Source organism: Scylla paramamosain, chromosome 9 (genome assembly GCF_035594125.1).
Source record: "Scylla paramamosain isolate STU-SP2022 chromosome 9, ASM3559412v1, whole genome shotgun sequence".
In the NCBI taxonomy this organism is placed as follows: domain Eukaryota; kingdom Metazoa; phylum Arthropoda; class Malacostraca; order Decapoda; family Portunidae; genus Scylla; species Scylla paramamosain.
This window is the reverse complement of record NC_087159.1, coordinates 26,220,001-26,230,000: the sequence shown is the minus strand read 5'-3', so window position 1 is coordinate 26,230,000 and position 10,000 is coordinate 26,220,001. Positions and strand designations below refer to the sequence as shown.

The window sequence follows — 10,000 nt, the reverse complement described above, 5'->3', positions numbered from 1 at the left end:
TGCACGCAAAGTCTATAGGTATAAAAATCAGGTGTATCAAATTACACTTCTCCATAAAAGCGAATGATAAAATCAGAATGAAGGTGTGACTTCAGAATTCTTACATTATTTGTTTTTACTCTTTTTACCAAAATAAGCACAACCCTCAATGTATCATATTCTTTGTTAGAAATGTATTTTTTCTGCACCATAAACCCGACACTGCGCCGCGCCCCCCGCCTGCCTGCCTGCCTGCCCGCCTGCCTGTCTGTCCCCAAGGCCACTCACTGCACCCGCGGCCATCAACCCCGCCTTGCTGTGTGGGAACAATATGCCTCGCCCTTGTGTGTCCAGCCCATCACCGGCCATCAGGGACACCGTCTGATGCCGGGCGCTTTAACCAAGGCAAGACGGGCTGCCCTGCTGGCGGCGGTGGAGCAAGACTGGGATGTGACTCAAACTGGTTTGCAGAACGTGTACAGGCAGGAGCCGCGCAGCCTCCGTCGTTAATATACATAAATGTTTGCTCTTTAGTGGCGCTGAACGTAAGCCACCGCGCCCTCTTCCCTTTCCCCGGCCCGCCACAAAGGAAGGTCACGCCCTCCAGTAAGCAAATAAAACAGTCAACACAGCTGCATTTCATCTCCCATGGATCGCGAGAGCAACAGTCTGGCTGGAATTTGGGACTATCGCACAAACCACTTCGGTCCCTAAAGGTAATTTCAGCCTTGCCGTCATTATTGGTCCACATCGGGACGACGGTTTCTCCAAGCTTCCTCCTCTCCTCTCCTCTCCTCGCCTGGCCGTCTGCAGTGAAGGGTTCAGGATCATTTTCATGTCTCGTCTCCATTATCTCATGTAGTTTACTTGGGATTTCTTTTCTTTCTCAACGCGAATCTCCGCCTATTAAAAGTTTCACATTAAATAATATGTCTTCACTACATATGATGACTGAGTACCTGTTCTCCTCAGCCGCACTGTTACCTGTCACTACCCTGAAGCCAATTAACCTACATAGCATAATAGACAACATGGCTGCGGGGCGGCAGGTGTTGGCCGCGCCCTGAGCGCCGCGCCACCCACCTGTCCGTGAGTCCTCCAGGGATGATCTGCGCCACCACATAGCCCATCAGCCTCTGGCCGGAGATGTACAGCCCCAGGCCCTCCTCGGCTTCCTCCTTCACCAGGCGCACCAGTCGGAAGGTCTTGGAGGCGAGGGGCGGCTGGGGCGGCGCTGTGGAGAGCGGGGGCCCCGGGACGGGGTAAACTGGGGGCTCTCCGCCTGTAGCCTGTCTCGCTGTAGGTGCAGTCAATGTCGCCGTCCTCCGCCAGCAGCACGTCGCTCCAGCGCCACGACTCGGCTCGGTCAAGTGAGGCGGAGCGGGAGTAGCGCCGCCGAGTCTCCACCTGGAGGTCCGCTGCTCGGCTCTCGCGGCTCTGCGGCTCGATTCGTTTGGGTCCATCGAGACAGTCGCCGCGGTCCAGGCGGGAGCCCAGGCAGTCCAGGTCCAGCGAGGCGCGCCTCATGAAGCTGTCCTCGGGGAAGATGGTCTCGTAGAGGGCTTCACCGGGGTCGTCGCCGACAGGACAACTCAGACGAACGTGCGTCCTGGACTGTGTGCGTGGGCGGCGGCGCACGGGGGGCGGCGGCGCGGCCTGGTGGTGTCCGCAGTGGCGGCAGCAGTCACTGCACCGCGCCTGCAACTTTTGCTCGTCCGTTAGCATCGCCCCACCACCCGCCGCTTTCCCGGAGGGACGCCGGTGCTTGGGCTTGCCGGCGCCATCCCCCGCCGGGTCCTGGCCTGGATCTCGCTCTATGTACACACTGGAAGTCCGGGTGTCTCCCGCCCCCGTCCCCGTCCCGGGACACGCCCCCGCCACCCGCACCGTCACCACAAAGTCCCCGTCGCCGAAGCCTGAGGGCGCAGGAATGGGCGACACCACGTCCCTGACGGCGGGCTTGGCGGCGCCCTGCTCACTGCTCTCCCCTCTGTGCTCCTTCTGCCCCACCACCTTGTCCCTCACTGCCCGGGCGCGCTCCTCCTCCTCCTCCTCCTCTTCCTCTCCTTCTCGGGACCACTTATTGTCCGAAGAGGAGTCGGAACAGGAAGACTTAGTATCCGAGTTTTCCGAGAAGGAGGACTTAGAGTCTGAGTTTTCAGAGTAGGAAGTCCTCACGTCGGAGATGCTGCCGCAGTGGCTGCCAGTGCCGCGCCCGCTGTCACCACACTCTTCCCTGGCGGTCGCTTGTTCCTCCGCGACCGAGGACAGTCTGGATCTGAGAAACGCGTACGGGAACTGTCCTTTGCGTGCTGACTTTTCACCGTCACTTGCTTTACTGTCACACTCCACCTCGGGAACCAAGTCCTCCCGCTCGTCACAGTCCACGCCTGCCTCGCAGCCTGGCAGCAGCGAGGTGGAGGCGCTGCGGAACAGCACCTTGCCGCCGCCAGGCTCGCTGCTGCTCATGTCCTTCAGCGACTCGTACACGTTGTCGGGGTCCTCGGAGAGACTCTTGACCCCGTCCCCGCCCGCTCCTCCCCCAGCGGGGTACCCCGGGGAGCGGCGTCGTCTTCCAGGTCCTTAGCGGAGTCCCAGCTGCGGGAGCGGCGGAACAGGTTACGGATGCTCTCCACGCGGTCCACCTTCGCCTTACGAGGCTGCCGCGCTGCCGCCTTGCCGCCCCTCGACCCCGCCGCCCCAGGAAGTGTTTCCATCTCCTTATTAGGCCGCCAATTCCTCCTGCGGCTGCGGGTGGAGCCAAGCGGGAAGTGGATGTGCTCCTTGCCCTCGCCGCGCGTCAGCTGCTCCAGCTTCTTGCCCATCCTGCGGCCCCACGTGGAAAAACCTGCGGGGGAAACATGGGGAGGGTCTTAATGATGGGACTCGAACAACAAACAAACAACTAGTAATATCAAAGCTTCCACCCTCTTCCTCCTGTTACTACAGCTGGCACCAATTCCTTTCCTTCGGAGTGGGTTCCCTGGTCCCGAACTACATCTGGAGAATGTATATCATCCCTACATTAGCGGGGCGGGGCGGGGCGTGCTCAGCAGAGGCCGGGAGGGCTACCAGCCACCAGGAAAATCTAATACTCCAGGAAGATATTAATACCTCATCCTCCCTCCCTTCTCCTCCCGCGCCCTCCTCCACTCCTGTCACGAGAGAAAGATAGGGGAGAACCCGCACCATCTCTCTCTCGTTGTTGATTCTCTCTCTCTCTCTCTCTCTCTCTCTCTCTCTCTCTCTCTCTCTCTCTCTCTCTCTCTCTCTCTCTGAAGTGGTCACACAAGTATCCTCAAAAATACTCCGAATATAGTCAAGTAATAAGTTACAAATAATAATAATAATAATAATAATAATAATAATAATAATAATAATAATAATAATAATAATAATAATGTAAGCAACAGGATCATCATCATCACCAGCAGCAGTATAAGTAGTAGTAGTAGTAGTAGTAGTAATGCCATTATTCGTTTATACGACAATACATGGAGACAAACGACAACGACAACAACAACGACAACGACAACAGCAGCAGCAGCAATAACCACCACCACCACCACCATCACAAAAACCTCTATCACCCATCACAGCTGAACTGAGTCTAAAAAAACAAAACCACAACTCCTTTCCTCCCTTCCCCCGTCCCTCTCTCCCTCCGTCGGCACTCAAGGTAACTGGCCCGGCTGCTGACGCGGTGAGTTCATTAGTTATTCAGGTCCTGGAGACTCACCGGGACTCACACGTGTTGTTTAGCACGAGTCAAGATACATGTCGATTTCAATGCTGCCTACGTCAAACTTTTCCTCTTCCAGTTTTTGTGTATGGAGTTATAGATTTTTAGAGAGAGAGAGAGAGAGAGAGAGAGAGAGAGAGAGAGAGAGAGAGAGAGAGAGAGAGAGAGAGAGAGAGAGAGAGAGAGAGAGAGAGAGAGAGAGAGAGAGAGAGAGAGAGAGAGAGTCGTGAGTGGGTGGGTCAGAGAACAGAAAGAGATAAAGGAGGAGGAACAGAAAGAGGGAGGTGGAGAAAGAGCTGGAGGAGGAGGAGGAGGATGGAGGGAGGGAGAAGTAGGAAGGAGGAACACGCTGGCAGAGGACCAAGCTGGGCAGGGTCATGACCTAGTATCATTTACAGCGGGATGACCTGCACTCACCATCCACGCCGGCTGGTCAAACTCCCGCCCTTCCTCCTCCCGCGCCCCGTAACCTTAGCCCGTCCAGGTGTGGTCATTAATTAACCCTTGCCTGCTACACTCGCCCTTTGTTAGCATTCACTTTAAGGAATTGCTTGCTTGGACACACGCACGCACACACACACACACACACATATAAAAAAAAAGGAGGTTAATTTTATCTTATTTTTGTATTTCGTAACCAGTAACTTAAGGATATTGCTTGCACTGACACAGAAAACATCGGCAATAACAGGAAGCCAATTTCATCTTTTCTCTGGGCCTCGTAAACCTACACTGTGAGAAACTGTTTGCATTGACACAGAAAACGAGAATGGGAAGTTAATTGATCTATACTTTATATTTTCGTATCATTTTACTACAAGAAACTGTTCGCATAGACACAGAAAACAAACAAACAAAACAAACAGATGAACAGGAAGTAAATAAGATCTTTTTTGTTTAGACGCAACAAAAGTATCATTTTTTTTGCTTTGTTTTTTTTGTTTGATTTTTCTTTATGGATTTTTCTTTAATTGGACAAAAAAATATTCTCTCTCTCTCTCTCTCTCTCTCTCTCTGTTCCCTCGTCCAGCCTCCATCAAGCGTCAAAGAAAGGAACATCACCATAACTAACGCCGCTGTCACCTCGGTGCCTCAACCTATCACGGCGACGCAAATGGCAAGGAGACCAGGTTATATATCCGGCGCCGACACAGTGGTAGTGGTGGTGGTGGTGGTGGTGCCCGGCTTACCTATACTGGGTTGGCGAGGCTCTCTCTCCCCCAGGTCCAGTGAAAGGGGATGCGAGGGGAGAGAGGAAAAAGAGGAAAGGGAAACAGGTGAGGGTGACTGGAAAGGGAAAGAGGGGAAAATGTGAGGGAGAGGCGAAAAGTAGATAGTAGAGTGGGGGAGAGGAGGGAGGGAGAGATGGGAGAGGGGCATACTGGGAGAGAGAGAGAGAGAGAGAGAGAGAGAGAGAGAGAGAGAGAGAGAGAGAGAGAAGAGAGAGAGAGAGAGAGAGAGAGAGAGAGAGAGAGAGAGAGACTGTGAAAACTGCAATTAGTACGAAAGAGAGCATGGAAATATTTTAAAGTCTCCACAAAAGAACTTAGCCGTTAATTATATCGTAACAAACAAACGAGGAGGGAGAGGAGGGGGAGGAGGGGGGGGAGGAGGAGGAGGAGGAGGAGGAGGAGGAGGAGGAGGAGGAGGAGGGGGGGGGGGAGGAGGATGAGGAGGAGGAGAACAGCATCTGGTAGTGGGCAAGTGAGAGAGAGAGAGAGAGAGAGAGAGAGAGAGAGAGAGAGAGAGAGAGAGAGAGAGAGAGAGAGAGAGAGAGAGAGAGAGAGAGAGAGAGAACCACAGAGAGAAACATCTGACAGCAAGTTACTAACCCACTACCACCTTTGTCTGTGTGTGTGTGTGTGTTGGGAACGCCCTTTGCAATACAACCAAACACCGCAGAATCGTTACTGCACAGCTCTATACACAAACACACTCGTAACACCTTGCACCTTTTCAACCACCACTACCACCACTACTACTGCTGCTATTACTACTACTACCACCACCACCACCATTACACAACAAGGCAACAAAAACTACTATTATCACACCAACGTTACGTGTACAGTACAAGCAAGCGATTTTCTTTTGTCGACGGAATAATGCGTGTGCGTCATTTTCAGGTTAACGATTCCCTTTGTCAACACTACCACTGCCACAACTGCCACATGACTCACACACACACACACAGATGCCGTGACCACCCACACCCACCACAACCACCTCTCCCACTCATTAATCCACCCAGTTATCCACATCGGGAGCGCCTCAGCCCCTCCCCCTCCCCCGCCAACCCTCTCCCTTATCACCACGGGCAGCTGGCTTCTGGGCTGAGGGAAAAAATAAAAATGTGAAAGCTGGATGCCGTGACGCAGAAAGTGGAATGACAACACTGGCGACCTTAGTGTTGTTTGTTTGTTTTACTGAGTGTTTTGAGTATAGTGAGTTGCTGATTGGTGTTTCTGTCTGTGTTGAATATTCGTACTAGAAAAAGAGGTGTGTAATTGTTATTTTTTCCTTCTTGTCATCACTGTTTTGTTTATCGTCGTTGGCTGAAGAATTGTGTTGAGAAGAATTGTTTAATTGTTATCTTTTTTCATCATTGTTTTGTTTATGGTTGTGGGCTGGAAAATTTGTAGTGAAAATGAGGTGTATGTACCACTGGCATCGTTATTTTGTTAATCGTTGTAAGCTGGAAAAAAAATTATTATATATATATATATATATATATATATATATATATATATATATATATATATATATATATATATATATATATATATATATATATATATATATACAGAACTGAAAAAAGTTTATCATCATTCTTTCCATTATTTCATTAACCGTCCATATTCTTCTTTACGTAAAGACATAATTTCCTATTTGGTCCTTCCTATGGCCAGCAAGAAATATTTGCAGAAAATTTTGAAGTTTAATAAAGAATAAATTCAAACGATGAACGTACGTTTAAACTATAACGATAAAAAAGTGACAAAAAACAAACGACAAAAAGAGTAAGACAAACTTTGAAGACAATGGAAAAGATTTAGGACGCATCAGTACAAGGCCTCCCCCATTCACCCCCACATACACGCGGCGTGGCAGCCTCTGGGCCGCACCGTCGAAAGGGAAAATGTGTCAGCTAGCCTGGCGATGCACGCGACGGTGCGCCTTGAGTTCCCGCGGCCGCCTCGCCACCGTGCCGCGGCGTGCAAAGCTTACACGTCACGGCGGCGCGGGGCGGAGAGGAAGAGAGGGGCGGCGCGCGAGGGTCAGCGCCAGCGTGGAGGGTCGCGGGATGCCTGCACGCTCGCCCTTCTCCCCTCGTCCCCGCGGCCACTCTCTCGGCGCCAGCAGCAGCACACCACTCTCTCTCTCTCTCTCTCTCTCTCTCTCTCTCTCTCTCTCTCTCTCTCTCTCTCTCTCTCTCTCTCTCTTCACTAGTTGGCCATTAGAAATTCCATTGTTATTTCTGAACATCTCAACCGTCTCAGGATTCAGCCGTGTTTTGTATACTTATTCTCCCTTCTCCCCACTACTCTCTCTCTCTCTGTACGTACCACAGAGCAGAAATAATCATCAGGGTGAAAACTCAAATTCGGGTTAATGTAATAGGAAACTGTGTGTGTGTGTGTGTGTGTGTGTGTGTGTGTGTGTGTGTGTGTGTGTGTGTGTGTGTGTGTGTGTGTACAAGAAACTCCTCTCTCCTCATCTGAATGCTTTAGTACGCCAAATATCCATCCGAGGGAATCGAAGAGAGAATCTGTAAACACTCAACAAGTCCATCTTCCATTAGGCCAGAAAGCGAAAACCTTCCTTCCTTCCTATTACTTAAAGCGACGACAACAAAACCGCCTCATCTCCCTCCTATTGCTTTATTCCCTCCCCTCTTCCTCCTCCTCCTCCTCCTCCTCCTCTTACTTCTCCTCTATTACCCGGGTTTTCTCTCTCTCTCTCTCTCTCTCTCTCTCTCTCTCTCTCTCTCTCTCTCTCTCTCTCTCTCTCTCTCTCTCCCCTTCCACTTCAGCGCTTCCTTTTCTCTCTTTCTCTCTTAACTTCCATTCGTGTACTTTCCCGTTTCTTTCTCTCTATTTCTCCTTTGTCATCATCATCACTCATCACTCTCGCCTCGTTTCCTCTTTTTTGTGCTCTTATTGGTGCTTATTTTTCGGGGTTTTCCTACTTTTTTTTCTTTTTTCATTTTTTTTTTTTCTGTATCTTTTCGCCTCATTCCGCTTCAGTCCCTCGCTGTTTGCTGCCTCCCTGCCGGACCCCGATAAACTCTGCTCGCCCTTGCTTCTCCTCCCTCCCGCCCCTCGCCCCCCCCCCCCTCTCTCTCTCTCTCTCTCTCTCTCTCTCTCTCTCTCTCTCACCCTCCCAGCACCCAGCCCGAGGGGAGAGGCTATTATTGTTGTTCCATGGTGTTTGGCTCTCTCTCTCTCTCTCTCTCTCTCTCTCTCTCTCTCTCTCTCTCTCTCTCTGAAACTTAGTGTCGTGATGTCGAAAGTGGAAAATGATTAAGTTTGTATGGTAACATCTGCGACTACGGCTATTACTATTATTATTACTATTACCACCACTACCATCCCCATTACTATTACTAATACCCCATCACCACTGGAACCACTATGACTACCACTCCACTATCAACAGTACATACATAGGCTCGTAACAACCACACCAATACAGTCTCTCTCTCTCTCTCTCTCTCTCTCTCTCTCTCTCTCTCTCTCTCTCTCTCTCTCTCCCTCTCTTTCCTCTCTCTTTCAACAAGCAGCCAGCAAACAAGCGTGTTCAACGTTGAGACCCATTACAGCCAGCTCACCGAGGCCCCGACAGCAGGCCACAACACCGCCACAGCAACAACTCCAGTAGTGACCAAACATCATCATCTCCAGGTGCCGTGTCAGAGGCCCTGCTACCGTAACGACTTGGCTAACCAGGTGAGTGCCAATTAAGGCGGTCATCAGTGCCAGGTGGGTTATATTAGGGACGGTGTACACGTTTATACAGACATACGTAAACGTGGTGGTGGTGGTGGTGGTGGTGGTGGGGAAATGTTTGGCGTGTGTTTTGTTGGTTTTAATGGTTGTTGTTTTGTTTTGTTTTTTGCCTTTTTTTTTTTAGATCGATAAGAAAAATAAATGTTTTTGTTGTGTGTGTGTGTGTGTGTGTGTGTGTGTGTGTGTGTGTGTGTGTGCCTTTTGACTGCTGCTGTTGCTACTGCTACTACTTGTACTACTTCTACTACTACCAACAACAACAACAACAACAAGTTCTAAAATATAGTTCACCTAAGCAACAAAAACCCAGCAACAACTATTACTGAACCACCACCACCACCACCACCACCACCCTACCAACCTTCATTCGGCCAATTAACGAGCAGGTGAAAATGACCGGAAGAGGAGGAGATGTCGACCGTGCGGAGAGAGAGAGAGAGAGAGAGAGAGAGAGAGAGAGAGAGAGAGAGAGAGAGAGAGAGAGAGAGAGAGAGAGAGAGAGAGAGAGAGAGAGAGTTATGGACAGGTGGTGACCATTAAACGACCCTTAGTAAAATTCTCTCTCTCTCTCTCTCTCTCTCTCTCTCTCTCTCTCTCTCTCTGGTGAAATCGCTGTCCCGTCTAAGGTGGAGGTTGTTCTAACGCTTTCTAGCAGTCCACCACAACTGTCTTAACCACACCACCACCACCACCACCACCATGCTAATTACTCCCCCCTCCCCTCCTCACCACTATCATAAGTCATCATCTGCCCCTAACCACCACTATCACCACCACTAATCACCACCACAGTGCCACTTAACCATCCTCATCATCATTCTTGTCCACTTGGTAGTTAAAACAGTAACAGGTGACTACTACTACTACTACTACTACTACTACTACTACTACTATAAGCATCAAAACATCCGGAACAAACAGAGCGTAACCACAATCACCAAGTTTACCTACATCCACCAACACCATCATCACCTTCACTGCCACTGCCGCCATCACCACCACCGTTGCTGCTATCATCACCACCACCACCACCACCACCATCTTCAGGAAATAAAGATAATAAATAAAAAAAAAAGAGGAAAAGATACGTATCATCACTACTACACCACCTACAACAACAACAACAACAACAACAACTACTACTACTACTACAACTACCACTCCCACTGCTACTCTTTGCCAACCCTATGACTAAACACCAACACCACCACCAACACCTTTCAACACCACCACCATCACCACCACTACCACCACCACCACCACCACCACC

The 10,000-nt window shown here is 50.3% G+C and overlaps 2 protein-coding genes across 4 annotated transcripts in view; both read right to left on the bottom strand.

Moving 5' to 3' along the window:
* Nucleotides 1–1,798, bottom strand: part of LOC135103778 (inaD-like protein) — a 12,426-nt gene extending 10,628 nt beyond the window's left edge. Inside the window, exon 1 of the mRNA XM_064010500.1 lies at nt 1,063–1,798. Coding sequence (XP_063866570.1) covers nt 1,063–1,442 — 380 coding nt within the window. The 5' untranslated portion in view covers nt 1,443–1,798. The remainder of the gene's footprint in view (nt 1–1,062) is intronic.
* Nucleotides 1,799–2,318: 520 nt separating this feature from the next.
* LOC135103779 (uncharacterized) overlaps nt 2,319–10,000 on the bottom strand; it is a 99,667-nt gene continuing 91,985 nt past the window's right edge. For all 3 annotated transcript variants that reach the window (XM_064010502.1, XM_064010501.1, XM_064010503.1), the window contains one exon: nt 2,319–2,827. In XM_064010502.1, coding sequence (XP_063866572.1) covers nt 2,454–2,827 — 374 coding nt within the window. In that variant the 3' untranslated portion in view covers nt 2,319–2,453. The remainder of the gene's footprint in view (nt 2,828–10,000) is intronic.